At 35.0% G+C, this 15,975-nt stretch overlaps 1 protein-coding gene across 6 annotated transcripts in view; it reads left to right on the top strand.

Annotated features, from left to right (window-relative positions):
- LOC136030951 (zinc transporter ZIP10-like) overlaps positions 1-15,975 on the top strand; it is a 124,760-nt gene that overhangs the window by 98,171 nt on the left and 10,614 nt on the right. For all 6 annotated transcript variants that reach the window (XM_065710083.1, XM_065710084.1, XM_065710086.1 and 3 more), the window contains exon 4: positions 4,151-4,373. In XM_065710083.1, coding sequence (XP_065566155.1) covers positions 4,151-4,373 — 223 coding nt within the window. The remainder of the gene's footprint in view (positions 1-4,150; positions 4,374-15,975) is intronic.

Raw genomic sequence — 15,975 nt, 5'->3', positions numbered from 1 at the left:
AGATACGTTAACATAACTTAGCGGTTTGTATGTCACATTAACGTTCGTTTATTTACGAACGTTAACTTTTAGGGAGAGATTGGAGAAATCAGTTTTTGTTTTGGGACATTATCGAAAACTCTGAAAAATTCAGGAATAGTTGAATTACTGGTCGCGAATACCTAGTTGTTTCTGCGTATACACGACCATTTGTCTGCGTATTCTAAATATTCCGCAGAATTTTGCGTATTCTGTGTATGCAGTTGTTTATGCGCATACAGTTATTGTTCCACACATAAATAGTTCATTCTGTTTTTATTTTAGGCAGAAAATACTAAATGTATTCTGACGATAACAACTACTTTCGTAGTCAGCTCTGATCAACCTAAGTTTGGAAATGTGTTTCTGTAGCTGTTTTTTTTTCGCCTTTTCAATAGCTCCATCCACAAATTTTGTCATGCGTTTTTATTCTAAGCAGCAAATCCTGAGTATCATCCTAAAATAGCAACTTCTCTTTTACTTAGGCATCGTCTACTCCTGGCGTGACGTGTGTTTCTGCAGCTGTGTCTGATGCCTTTTCAATTGTCCTGCAACTACTTTTGCGTTCGGTTTTTTATTCTAAGCAGCAAATACTCGACGCTACCTGACAATAGGAACTGCTCTCAAGCACAGATGTGTCTGTGGTTTTCTGTATGCATTCGGCATTTGGTGTGATTTTGTTTTAAAAACTATTTTTGCTTATTTGATCTATTGACGCTTCTCAAATGGCTGGGGTAGATGGCATCCTTTTGCTATTCATCTTCTCTCGGTCCCAGTTTCGCTAGTTTGGGCACTTCCAGATCAGCTAGGACGATGAAATTTGGCAGGAGTATCAGGGACTAGATCAGATTAAATTAGAAATAGCCGTTTCCCTGATTCGACCATCTGGGAGGGAGTGGCGGGGATAGTTAATTCGGAAAAATTTAAAAAAAATGACGTATTTTTAACTTACGAACGGGTGATTGGATCTTAGTGAAATTTTATATTTAAAAGAATATTGCATCTCAGAGCTCTTGTTTTAAATTCCGACCAGATCCGGTGACATTGGGGGGGGGGGAGTTGCAGGGAGAAACCTGAAATATAGGAAAACGCTTCGACTGGAGAGATTGGGATGAAACTTGGTGGGAAAAATTAAAACAGGTCCTAGATACGTGATTGACATAACTGGAACGGATCCGCTCTTTTTGGGGAGCTGGGGGGGGGGGGGTTAATTCGATTAATTCGGAAAAAATAGAAAAAATGGGGTATTTTTAACTTACGAATGAGCGGTCGGATCTTAATAAAATTTGATATTTAGATGGAACTAATGTCTCAGAGCTCTTATTTTAAATCCCAACTGGGTCCGGTGAGGGGAGTTGGAGAGGGAAACCGGAAATCTTCGGGAACGCTTAGAGTGGAGAGATCGGGATGAAACCTGCTAAGAAGAATAAGTTCAAATCCTGGATACGTAATTGACATAACCGGAGTGGATCCGCTCTCTTTGGGGGAGTTGGGGGAGGGAGATTTCCAGTGCTTTGATGAGTTCGGTGCTTCTGGACGTGCTAGGACGATGAAAATTGGTTGGAGTGTCAGGAACCCACACAAATTGACTTGATAACAGTCGTTTGCCGTTTTCGACCATCTTGGGGGGAGGGGTTAAAGGGAGGGGAAATCATGAAAATGGAGGTGCTTTTATTTTACGAATGGGTGATCTTAATGAGACTTAATATATAGAAAGATCTGATGATATATAAAAGAATTTCCAGTGCTTTGGCGAGTTCGGTGCTTCTGGACGTGCTAGGACGATAAAAATTGGTTGGAGTGTCAGGAACCTGCACAAATTGACTTGATAACAGTCGTTTGCCTGACTCGACCATCTAAGGGAGGCTGAAGGGAGGTAAAAACATGAAAATGGAGGTATGTTTATTTTACGAATGGGTCATCGGATCTGAATGAAACTTGATATATAGAAATACCTCATGTCTCAGATTCTCCATTTTCATTTTGGGATTTACGGAGTGGAGGGGGGAAACGGAAATCTTGGAAATCAAAAATCTTGGAAAAGTCTTGAAGTGGAGAGGTCGAGATGAAACTTGATGGGAAGAATAAGCACAAGTTCTTAATACATGATTTAAACCGGACCGGATTCGCTCTCTTTGGGGGAGTTGGGGGGATTTCTATTACTTTGGTAAGTTTGAGAATAAGTACAAGTTAAAGCAGACCGGATCCAATCTCATTGGGGGAATTGTAGGGCTTTCTAGTGCTTTGGCGAGTTCGGTGCTTCTTGATGTGCTAAGACTATGAAATCGATAACTTTAGTACCGAGTCTAATTTTAGGTTCCGACCTTGTTGCAAGTGCCATTTGAGCTCTTGGCTCTTGTTTCGCATTGGTCTTAGACTAAATTGGGGTTAAAATGATTTATCACGAAATTTTAAATGACATATTGAAACATGACAACTTTGAGCTTAAGATAAAAATTAATTAGATGGAAAATTAAGCGATTCCTATTTTCTTGTTTTCTTATGATTTTATTGATGAACTTTATTTTAATTTTTTATTTTGATTTTATGATTTTATTGATGAACTTTATTTTATTTTTTTATTTTGATTTTATGATTTTATTGATGAACTTGTTTTCTTGATGAACTTTACCAGGCATTCGCTGTGCTTTTGCTTAAAAAAAAAAAAAAAAAAAAAAAGCTTAATAACTTATTGGTGTGTCCTAAGCGATTTTAGGAAGGATAGAAGATGTTTCGACCAAGTTTCACTCTTTGATTACTAATTGAGGGAGTGCCTTAATCATCAGACACCTTTAGTCCTCAGTTCTATAGATTATGAGTGAGAGTCTGATTCAGCTGATAAAAGAGCTTTAGCGAAGGTCTTATCCTTGTATGGTATACCAGACAAATATATTAAAGTGATTGGTGCTATATTCGAAAACTATACTGCTGCGGTTAAGGTAGGAAATTGGTAATTAGTTGGTTTTGCATTAAATCAGGAGTTAGCAGGGTTATGTTCTATTCCAATTATATGGATCATTTTGATGGACTTCGTCCTAAGGAGCACAGCAAAGATAATGGGAGACTACGGGATTAAATGGGGAAGTAAAACTTTCCTAGACTTTGATTATGTTAATGATTTAAGCATCCTAGATAAAAATGTTAACAAAATGAATGAACTGGGGTTTTGCGAGTTCATGGTGTAAAAATTGGTTTCTTGAGTTAATATCAAGAAGAGTAAGTGAAGGTGAATAGATGATATTGGTTAATGCGAAGATCGATTAAGTGGAGAACTTCACTTATCTAGGTAAAATTACTACCAATAACGGCGGGCGTAGTGAAGATGTTAAAAGTAGAATAGCCAAGGCCTTGTGTGTTGGAAAAAACTTGAAGCTGCAAAAAATGTGGAAGAATAGGAAGATGAGTCTACGAACCAAGATTAGAATTTTAGAAGCTACAGTGATGACAGTGTTTAAGTGCGGTTCTGAAGCTTGGGCGCTCCGAAAAACGGAGTAGTTGCTAGATGTTTTCCAAAGCAATTGCCCTCGAATTCTTTTGGGTACCCGAATGACTGATAGTATCTCAAATAGTATGCTGTACGAAAAATTTGGTTCAATCCCGTATTTTAGGGCCATAATGAGAAAAATGATGAAATGGCAAGTCACGTTCTGCAGATGAAGGATGACAGATTGCCGAAGATTGTCCTTATCGGCCAACCGTCTAGGGCCAAATGAAAAGCGGGTCGTCCCAGAATTGGGTGGCAGGGTGTCGCATGGAATGTCTTAAGGGAAATTAGAATCTCTTGGAAGGGTTTAAAGAGGAAGGCTTTGATAGATTTAGATGGAGGAAGAGCTTGCGTAGCTGTATTGGCCTCAGGTAGCTTAGTGCTGCAGTGATTATTCGATAGTATTATTAGTCTTCTAGATGGTTGCAATAGCTCATCTTTGTGCATTTTGTGCTGTTCATTTTTTCTAATTTAATCATTTATTTTGCCACGAAATATTGCACAAAAACTTAGAAAAGGGAAATTTCCTCTTAAAAAAGTTAAATCAATGCAAATGGAAAATTAAATGATTCTTATTTTCTTATGCATTTTTTATCGATAGATTTACGAATGATATTTACTTCCTTAATTTATTTCTTTCTTCCATAGAAAAATTGTGATCAGCCGGATCCGGCTTGTTCTGATTATTGCGAAGAAAAATCCGTGAAGATATCAACAATATCTCATGACCAGTTGGCAGAAAAAGTCTTGCCAGAAGACTACCCCAGCAGCTTAAGGAAAATGAATGGTGCTATTGTCGAAAATGGAAGGCGTGATAGTGGACATTCCGATCACAGTGATTCACACTCAGATCATAGTCACCAACCTATGAGTAAGTCACAATTATCCTCTTGAAAGGACAAAAATTGTCCTTTGAGTTGTTGAAATCCCTTGTCAAAATATTTATAAATATTTTGGCAATTACCATTTTTTTTGTTCCTCAAGCAATTTAATGTCTTTTCATTGAAAAGACATTAAATAAAGGTATCCTTTTCAAAGATATTTGCCTATTGAAGCAAGTCCGATTTCTAAAACCGATTTCTACAAAGCTTCAACCTTTTGGTTTTCTTTTTTAAGGCTTTTAAATTGTTCTAATCCCTTGTTAAAATATATGCAAATATTTTTGCAATTACCAGCTTTTTGCTCTTTGAGCAATTTAATGTAAAATTTCAAACAGTTCGTGGTGTAGAAAGGAGCGACCCGGCTCAATAGTAACCAAAACTCTAAAAAATTGAATTTTGATATCAATAGCTACATCAAAAGAATCGCATTTTAATGCTGATTTTAAATATATAAGTTTCATCAAGTTTATTCTTACCCATCAAAAGTTAAGAGCCTGAGAAAATTTGCCTTATTTAAGAAAATAGGGCAAAACACCCCCTAAAAGTCGTAGGATCTTAACGAAAATTACACCATCAGATTCAGCGTATCAGAGAACCCTACTGTAGAAGTTTCAAGCTCCTATCTACAAAAATGTGGAATTTTGTATTTTTTGCCAGAAGACAAATCACGGGTGCGTGTTTATTTGTTTGTTTTTTTGTTTTTTCTTTTTCAAGTGGTCCTAGAATGTCGCAAGAGGGCTCATTCTAACGGAAATGAAAAGTTCTAGTGCCCTTTTTAAGTGACCAAAAAATTGGAGGGCATCTAGGCCCCCTCCCACGCTCATTTTTTTCCCAAAGTCAACGGATCAAAATTTTCAGATAGCCATTTTGTTCAGCATAGTCGAAAACCATAATAACTATGTCTTTGGGGATGACTTACTCCCCCGCATTCCCCGGGGGAGGGGCTGCAAGTTACAAACTTTGACCAGTCTTTACATATAGTAATGGTTATTGGAAAGTGTACAGACGTTTTCAGGGGGATTTTATTTTGTTTGGGGGTGGGGCTGAGGAGAGGGGGCTATTTTGGAGGATCTTTCCTTGGGGGAATCTGTCATGGGGGAAGAAAAATTCAATGAAAAGGGCGCAGGATTTTCTAGCATTACTATAAGAAAACAATGAAAAATAAACATGAAAACTTTTTTCAAATGAAAGGAAGGAGTAGCATTGAAACTTAAAACGAACAGATTTTATTACGAATATGAGGGGTTCTAATAATACTTTAGCATAAAGAGCGAGGTATTTAGGAGGAGATAAATACCTCGCTCTTTATGCTAAAGTATTTTTAGTAATTTCAACTATTTATTCTACGGCCTTTCTGATTCAGGGGTCATTCTTAAAGAATTGGGACAAAACTTACGATTTAGTGTAAAGAGCGAGGTTTTAACGAGGGTACAAACCCCCTCGTATACATAATAAAAATATAAGGTTATGAAAGTTTGTTACGTAAGTTAATTCTTAAGTTACGCATATTTTTTACTAATAAAAACGTTCGTTAAAAATTAAAAGTTCTAGTTGCCTTTTTAAGTAACCGAAAAATTGGAGGGCAACTAGGCCTCCTTCTCCACCCCTTATTTCTCAAAATCGTCTGATCAAAACTAAGAGAAAGCCATTTAGCCAAAAAAGAATTAATATACAAATTTCATTTTAATAATTTATGTGCGGAGAGCCAAAACCAAACATGCATTAATTCAAAAACGTTCAGAAATTAAATAAAAAAAAACTAATTTTTTTTAGCTGAAAGTAAGGAGCGACATTAAAGCTTAAAACGAACAGAAATTACTCCGTATATGAAATGGGTTGTCCCCTCCGCAATCCCTCGCTCTTTACGCTAAAGTTTGACTCTTTGCCAAAATTCTACTTTTTAAAACAATTAAAAGCTTCTTAGCAACTAAGGTTTCTTAGTTGGAGCTCGGGCTACGAAATGCATCCCTCCCCATCCCTCTGCGACCACTGGAACCGAAGATCGCTTAACATTGTCGTGGTTCGCCTCTTTATAGAGGCACGACTGTGCCTCCTTGATGAAGGCTTATAACGAATTTTCTCAAACTTCTGACCTATCTAGATCGTTTTTTAGGCCAGAATGTCAATTTTCCAGAAAAAAGATGAAGTCATTTTTGAGAAAAAATACATACATATATACATGTACAATTATTATTTACTTATGAAGATAGTATATATACATATATATGTGGTTGTAGTACTGAGATTTTGAGCTTTGCAAGGGGTCTTGGCACTTGACAGGTTTGTACGTATTTGACTTTCTATTCTTCTTATTGACCTAAAATCATCATATTATTCTTCAATTTTAAGTCATTAGATGTCGAACCAAAAATTTCAATTGAATTAAGAAATTCTGTTGTGAATTTAATCCGTTCTTCCTATTAATGCATAAAAAAATCATCCATTGTATAGGATTTTTTCTATTGGGGCTGGTTGTGATTCCCACTGTTGCTTTTCTTCTATCCACAGATTTCATTTATGATTCGATGTGATTATCCCTGTCGCTTTTCTTCCAGCCGCAGATCTAGTTATCCGTTATTTTTATTTTGGATTCGTTGTGATGCTTATTGTTGCATGTCTTCTTGCTACAGATCTCGTTTCGCTTCATCTTTGTGGATCACTATCTCAGACATTTTTCCATGCCTTTTGACTTTGGCGAATCTGGACCTTTTTCGCATTTATGTGACTGCTATGATTAATCCTAATTTGATGTATTTAGCACATGATTCATGAAATCAAGACTTATTTATATAATTAAAGCATTAAATGTAAAAAATTAAATAAACAATTATTACAAATAAAAACAAACTAAAAAAAAAATAAGACTAAAAAGTTAAAAAGAAAGAAAATTAAAACAATTTAATAAGTAAATATAATTAAAAACACTTTGTAATATTTAATCTGATTTAATTTCATAAATCATTTATGAACCAAGAGGAACCCTATTGACGATCGTTGGCATCGTCAAAGCTAAAAGCTAATTTATATTCCCTTTGCTACTTCTCCGGGAATCTCTATTAAAACCGAAATCTGCAATCATATTCGAATTTCCAAGTTTAATATTTACATTGTCAACAAATTTGATCAAATTTTAAATGAATCACTCGTTAAAATGACAATTTTGAAATCTAGAATTGTTTACACGAAGCATTTCAATCGTTAGTAGATGTCTTTAGAGACTATCATGTCTACTTCCCTTGTGCATCATGAAAGTTCCTTGAATGAAGTTTCAAGGTCATTCAGCTTAGTTCACTTAATTACTAAATAAAATATCACATATCCGAAAATTTCTTGGGATGACCTCTCCAGGTCATTCCTTGAAGCTTTCTTGGGTGACCCTGGATGACTTGGAATTTTAAATCTTTGAATGACATAGGGTTCGGATGATTTATGAAAATTTGGATCAAAAGTTATATTTTTGCACCCATTTCTGCTAGCTGGAAAAGAATAATTATAATTATTTTGAAAAATCACACTGTAAGTCTCTGCTAACTCTAGTTGATGAGGTATTTGAATGCAGGAAAAAGTCACGTAGGCTCTTTTCAAATACTGTTGCCAAAAAAAAAGGATTTAATGCGCTTTCTTCCCGCGCTTTGCAGTTGATTGTTTACTATAGCCATTTATTATTTGTTTATTATATCATTTACTTTATTTTGTATTTTAATGCTGCTGTCAGTTGTATTTCCTAGTATTTCTGCTATTTATTATTTGGATCTTTTTTCCAATGAAAAGAAGGGCTTTTAGGCCACCATTTTTCAACTTCTTCAGAGGGTGCTTTTGACGGCTTGCATTCTTGAAGCTTAAGCTAGGTTGTGACTGGCACAGATTTATGCTTTTACATCCGGGATCTACGCAGTCTGATAAATTAATTTGCGCATATTGGGGAAAAATTGATTCGTCCCTCGCCCAAATTGAAGCTAAAAAATTGGTTTCTAAGGTCAGAATAAATGGTTTAAAGGACTAAAGGTTTTTTATTTTTATTTTTAATTTGGTTTCTTATCAATCATATTATTTGAATTTCAACTACCAATGCCGTTTAGTTATTTTTGCTTCACAGATTTACTGTCTTGGGTCAGGACTTACCTTTAGTGCAATCACTCGTTGTTAATCTTACTTGGATGTTTCTTTCAGCACAGAAAAAAAAATATAAATAAACAAGAATCTACTTTAGTAACTAAAGCCAAGTAGCAAGTTATTAGCATACATGATGAAATCTTAATGGTTAAACCCATTTTTAGCTAGTCCCCTTTCCTTTGTTCTGATCATCAACTAGGTCAATTTGTTAAAACTGCAATAAGTTTTCGTTTTGAACTTGCAATTTAAAGAAATAAAAGCTTAAAGTATAGCAGAATTGATTTAAACAATATATCTAAAATATTACATAGTGTATTATAAACAGAAAAGGGTTTAGTCTTCAATGGACTACTTCAATTAAAAGGACTATTATGCTATTTAGAAATGTTTAAATACTGGTAGGTCAATACCGAAACTAGTAATTTAAGAAATTTGGAAAACTTCCCTCTAGCCACGAATATACCGAGTGCGCGATCCAGAATTTTTAGGGGGGACTACCGGAATTCGATTGGCCTTTTTGGGTAAATATTTATGCCAGGGAGATTTTTGCAGACCTCTTAGACTCAGTTTTGAAAACTATTTAAGCGGATTTGTAGGCTAGAGTTTTCGCATGTATATTGTTTTTTCTTATGATTATAAGTGAAAACTACACTCAAGTTGGGGGGGGGGAGGGGCTTCCCTCTGGATTGACCACTGAATAGCTCAAGGGGAACTTTCAATTATTTGGTTGTAATTAATTGTAGCCTTGATGTTGAAAAGTTCCTCCCGGTGAAGAGAAACACAAGGAATCTTGATGAATCCCATTAAATAGAGACACATCAATACTTACGTTTTTGAGTAAATCTTTTAAAATGATTCCGGACCCTCTGCTTTCACATATGTCTTTCAAATTTCAAAACTGAGACGGCTTTTTGTTTAGGCTCAAATTGCTTTTAGGATAAAATTTCAACTGTTTTGGCATAATTAATTTTCACTTTGATATGGAAAGGTTTCTCCAGATGAAGGGAAACACAAGAATTCATCTGAATCCGTTAAATAGAGACTTATCAACGTATAAATTGTAAGTATTCTCTCAAGGGGTCAAAATTCGTCTTGGTCCAAATAGGAGAACAATTTAGTTAGAGAACTAAATTTTTTAGAGGGGTACACAACCCCTGGTTTTTAGAAAGGTCTTTTTTTTTTTTTTTTTAGCTCGGATAGCATGATTTCTGCTTATCATGACGTATTTATACAAAATGTCCTAGGAAGGGTTGGTTCCTCCTTACGTCCGTTTTTGAATTTTTGTTGAAAACTTGTGACAAGAATAATTTAGTCAATCAGCTTTTTTAATTAATATAAGTAATGACAATTTAGTATATCTGCAGACAAGGGGGCGGGGGAATCCTCAACTCACATTTTTCTGAAGTGTGTCCCTTGAAAAGGTGAAGAATGTAGGCAGGACCGTATCCAGGATTTTTTTTTTCGGGAGAGGTGTTACAAAAGGATTTTTTCGGGGGATGAGGGGTTTACAAAAGGATCTTTTCGGGAAAAGGGGTAAAATTTTTTTTTTAAACGCATCAAAAATTTGTTTATATTGATTTTTGTTACGTCTTTACGAGTCGAACAAACATTGGGGGGGGGGGGGTTAAGACCCCCTACCTTCTGGATATTCCCCCTCCTTCCCCTGTAAAAAGTAAATGCCGTCTGTTTTTTTTTTATTAGCTTTACCAAATAGCGTAATTAATAAATTTTTCTCCAAGTTCTCCAAGAAGAGAAAGCTAAGCATCACTTCCAAAATTGGAAAGCTTTTTATTTTGTTGAAGCCTTTCATCATGTGATAACTTAGTTTTATCTTCGATTAATTAATTAACCTTTTATTAATGTATTAATTAATTGTTTAATTAAGATTCGATCTTTATCTTAGATTAATCTATTATGAAAGCTATGTAATAACTTTGATTATTTAAACACTAGAGTAGGAGTATACTCGAGTTGCATTTGTGAATTTAGTCCATTAAAACGTCATAGGTCATCAGAAATTTGGAACTTGAATTTACTCTTGTCGCCCCTTGACAAAGAACTATAAGAAATATCATTTTCTCATAGCTATAAAAACAACCTAACTGGAAAGCACACTTTCTACATATGGTACCCTTGGGGAATCCCAAAGTCGATATAAACCCAATTTCTGGAAATTACAAAATTAAATAAGTTGGTTTGTTCTTTTAAAGTTTAAGAATGGTTAATGATTAGTTGGGATATCCATTCCTTAGAGCGGGTCCCGTCCAAAGGGATAAGATCCATCCCAGGAACAAAGGCTTTAACATTATGATATATCTTGTTAAATCTCAGCGTTTAGATTTAAATTTACAACGCTCTGTATACCCTTTTAGATTACCCTAGATTACCCTTTTAGAATCTGCCATAAACTCAGTTAACGCAATTATGAAGATTTCTATAATTTTTGGATTATGTAGGTCCCCTTGTCGAATGGAAATTAGTGGAGTTGTTCTTAAGAACGGTGTGTTTCCCCATGTTTTTTTCTCTGTTTATCTTGTTTAGAAGAGTAGATCATTTGATGTGGAATTACAATTTCTATTGCCTTGTTAAATGACCTAAAGTAATTAATGGGCAACCATCCCCCTTGAATGCCCTTTTTAGTCTCCATGACTTCAAATAAAAATTTTGTAATATTCACTTCGATGTTCGAGAAAATTCACGTGATTTTCCGGAGTTAGAAAATCTTGTGCAGCAAAGTCCATGCAACGCGTACTTCCTCAGCATTTTGAAAGTTTCTCGGGAGGTGGGGCGGGAGCAAGTGCAACCAGGGACTTTGTTATTCCCAAGAAGTATCAAAGAGAATATAAATTAGCTTTTGACTCGCACAAACTGAGCACGAAATTTGAAGTATTTGCACGATCGTCAATAGGTTTTTCCTAGGTTTTAATTTCAAATTAAGTAAAAAGAACAAGTTTTTTCAACTGGAAGTAAGGAGCAACATTAAAACATGAAACAAACAGAAATTATTGCGTATATGAGAGGGGTCGCCCTCTCCTCAATACCTTGCTCTTTACGCTAAAGTTTGATTTGTTGTTTCAGTTATTTAAAAATGACTCCTGAATCACAAAGGCCGTTTAACTAGGGTAATAAGCTCTTTTAAAAGTTCTGAAAAAACCTTAGCGTTAATAGCGAGGTATTGAGGAAAGGGCTACCCCCCGCACATGCGCATTAATTTCTGATCGTTTAAGTTTTAATGTTGCTTAATAAGTTCTAATGTTGCTCCTTTTTTTCAGTTGAAAAATTGTTTTTCAACTGTTTTTATTTAGTTTCTGATCGTTTTTGAGTAATGATGGGAAATTCGGCTCCCCCTCACGAGAAATTCGTCCGTGGAATGATCCTCCTATGAAATCCAACCCCTCCAACAGAAAAATCCCCCTTGAAAAACGTCTGTATACTTCCCAATAGCCAATACTAAATGTTAATAATGGGGAAAATTCATTTTCCCCCGGGGACTTTGGAGGGTTAAGTTATTCTCAAAGAAATTATTATTGTATTTTTTGATTATGTTGAAAAATATAACTATCTCAGAACTTTGATCGGACGATTTGTGGGAAAAATGAGCGTGGGAGGGGGCTAGCTGCCCGCCAATATTTTAAGTCACTTGAAAAGGGCCCAAGAACTTTTGATTTCCGATCAAATGAGCCCTCTCCCGATCTTCTACGATCAATGGCTCGATACAAAAAAAAATAATTAACACCCATCCGTGTTCATTTCTTCCAGCGAAAAATGCAGAATTCCACTCCTTTTATACATAGGAGCTTGAAACCTTTACAATAGAGTTTTCTGGTATTCTGAATCTGATGGTGTGATTTTCATTAGATCGCTTGATGTTTTGGGGTCTTTCCTCCCTTTTTCAAAAATTTGGCAAATTTTCTCAGATTCGTGACTTTTGATGGGTAACATCAAATTTGATGGATTTAACATATTTGGATAAATATCAAAATTTAATTCCTTTGACATATCTATTGTTATCAGGACTCTGTTTCTTCTAGTTTCGGTTACTATTGAGCCACATCGCTCCTTCCTTACAGTTGGCTACCACGAACCGTTTGATAAATGATTTATGAAATTAAATCAAATTAAATTTATTTTTGGTATATCATACTCACTATTCTGTCTTATATCGTTCTCACTGTCTCAGCTATCTCAACTGAAAGAAAGGAATCAAGAAAACCTTTCCAAGGATTATTTATTTAAACGTCGTTTTTAACAAGAAGCCTAAACTGTTGTGAAATTGATCCAGGAAATACTTTGGAAATTATGACTGACATTTGATTTTGATTAAACTGAATGTAATTGAAAGTAATTTAGTAATATTATTTTCAAATTTTTGTTCCCAATGAATCATACTCTTCTTAAGATCAACGTAAATTTCAAAGACATTCGATAAATTTTAGATAGGTTGAATCAAGTAGAAAAATTAGAGATATCTATTAAATAATAATTTTAGATGGTGCACTTGAGTAAATTTACCTCAATACAGCTTCTTATACATATTTGACATTGACGGAGAACCTTTGAGAAGAAGAAAACGACCAAGTTCCTTTAAAATTTATAGACATATTTTTTAAGGAAATGTTTCACTCTTCCCTGAAATGCTTGTATCAGCATCTATGACTAATAGTTTTTGATATTTTCATGCAAAAAAACTTTTTACTGTCTATTCCTATGGTGTATAAAAGCTTTTTTTTATAAAGTTGAAAAGTTGAACTAAGTTTTTTGTAAAGTTGAAAGAAACTACATAGGTAGATAGTATGGATAAGACTATAGCTCTTCATAGGAGGGATGGGGGGAAGGTCCCACCTTTGATTGGTCTGAAGATCCTCTCCATTTCCTATCAGGAACGTAAAAATTGAGGCCTAGGAATGGGTATTTTTCTGTAGGCACATTTTAGTCAAAATAAATAAAAATTAGTAAAACAAGGCTGAAGTCGGAAAACAAAGTGTAAAGTTAGGTCTATTGAGTTAATTCGACCATTCTTTTTCGCCATTTGTACTTTTATAGCCCCCCCCCCCAAAAAAAAAAAATTCCGTTGTGTTGTGAATGTTTGACCACGAAATAATTTTTAATGGTTTTTTATTTGTAAATTCTGATCTAAATTCTGACCTAATTCTGACCTAACACATCTAAATTCTGACCTAACACAATAAACACTGTCAAGTGATATATGTATGCTGCTTGATTGTCTAAAATCAAAGGAAATCCTAGTGGAAATCCCAGGGGATCATTTTTGATCCCAATGAATCATACTCTTCTTAAGATCAACGTAAATTTCAGACATTCGATAAATTTTTAGATAGGTAGAATCAAGTAGACAAATTAGAGACATCTATTAAATTAGATGGTGCGCTTTAGATGGTGCGCTTGAGTAAATTTACCTCAGTGCAGCTTCTTAAACATATTTGACATTGACGGAGAACCTTTGAGAAGAAGAAAACGATCAAGTTCCTTTAAAATTTATAGACATATTTTTTTTTCTAAAGGAAATGCTTTATTCTTCCCTGAAATGCTGGTATAGGCGACTATGACTAATAGTTTTTGATATTTTTCAGGCAAAATTTTTTTTCCTGTCTATTCCTATGGTGTATAAACGCCTTTTCTATAAAGTTGAAAAGAGGGTTATTTTAACTCTCTACTGTTGCGAATAAATGCTGCGAAGTGATTAACGTCTGCTGCTTGACTGTCTAAAATCAAAGAAAATTAAATACCCAGAGTTCGTTTAGTGTCAATTGCATTTTTAGTTTACACCTTTAGTCTAAAAAATAGTTGACACGTAAAAAAAAGTAGTTGGTAAAACCAAGAATCAGAATAAATAATTTCTTTATTTCTTTCGTTAACCTAAAATCTAAAAAGCATTGATAAATTTGTGACAGATTGAGTAACTCCTACTTCTCCTATTAAAAAACAGATCGCCAGTGATCAGTAAGCAGCCAGTAGAGGTGGCTTGGACAGCGCTGATTCTGCCTTTAGAAGACAATTGCTAAACTTGTTTGAAACATGAATTCATGGGAGGGGTTAAAAAGTGAAGCTTTGAACACTTTTGGGGGTGTGCGAGAATCATGTGCAGCCATATTGACGTAAGGTCTTTCAGCTTCAGTGTTTGTAATGAGTTTTCAGTCATAGTAGTAGTAGTAGTTTAATACTGAAGGAATGATAATCTTTTAGACTAATAGCCTATATAATAGGGTGTAGAAATAAAATAACAGATGGGGCTTCAAAAATTTTTAACTAAGTTTTCTATCAACTCTGTTATATAGTTTTTTGCTTTGAGGCAATGCTGTTGCCTCAATAATGTTGAAGGTATAGGCTGGAACGCTATTTTGAGTGTTTACTTCTTTTTTATGTATCCTCTATCTTATAAATGAGCTATACTCCTTTTTTTCTTCTTTTTTTCTTTCAAGTGGCATGGGAAGTTGGTGCTGAAACCAGAAAAATTACTAGACCATGGTATCCTTCCCCATTCGGTACAATACCCTTTTTTGCTGCCACCTTGGGCTTTGTCTCACTTTCTAGCGCACGCTTAAGTAGATAGTTCACAAGTTGTGGAATTATCGAATTGTTTGCCAGCATTTATGCATGTATGGGAAAGAACGGGTATCCCTAATAACTATCCAGGGAAATTCGTATGAAAAGCGAGGGAGGAATTTAGGATATACGCTCTGAAGAACAGTATTTTTTAAACAGCAAAAACCTAAAGTTTGGGGATTAGAATAAAAAACAAAATAAGTTTTTTCATCTGAAAGTAAAGAGTAATATTAAAACTTAAAACGAAAAGAAATTATTACGTATATGAAGGGGGTTGCTCCCTCCTTAACACCTGGCTCTTTAAGCTGAAGTTTTTTAGTGCTTATAAAAAGCTTCTTATTGCTGTAATTAAACGAGCCTCGTGATTCAGGAGTCGTTCTTAAACAATTGGGACAGAATTCAAACTTTAGAATAAAGAGCTAGGTGTTGAAAAGGGGGCAACCTCATTCATATTCGTAATAATTTCTGCTAGTTTTAAGTTTCAATGTTGCTCCTTACTTTCAGTTGAAGAAAAATGTTTTTTTTTAATTTAATTTTTGATCGTTTTTTAAATAATGCAAGGAAATCTGGCCCCACCTCTACGGAGAAATCCCCTTTCCCATGGAAATATCCTCTATACAATTCAATCCCGGTGAAATCCATCCCAGACAATTACCCTTAACAACTTCACGCGCAAAATTGAGACGGAAAAGAGAAAGCAAGACATATAAAAATAATTGTTGAGTAAGAATTCTAACAAATTCTCCCAGTGTATAATTTTCTTGACAAGTTCACCCCCTGGAAACTTCCCTCCCCATGGAAATCCCCCCCAAAAATTCGTCCACCCTCACCAGAAAATGTATGCATACTTCCCATTAGCAAATACCATACGACACAATGGGAAAATTTGATAACTTAAAGACTTACTCCCTGGGG

This window comes from Artemia franciscana, chromosome 9, assembly GCF_032884065.1.
Source record: "Artemia franciscana chromosome 9, ASM3288406v1, whole genome shotgun sequence".
NCBI classification, from domain to species: domain Eukaryota; kingdom Metazoa; phylum Arthropoda; class Branchiopoda; order Anostraca; family Artemiidae; genus Artemia; species Artemia franciscana.
This window is presented reverse-complemented; position numbering and strand designations above follow the sequence as displayed.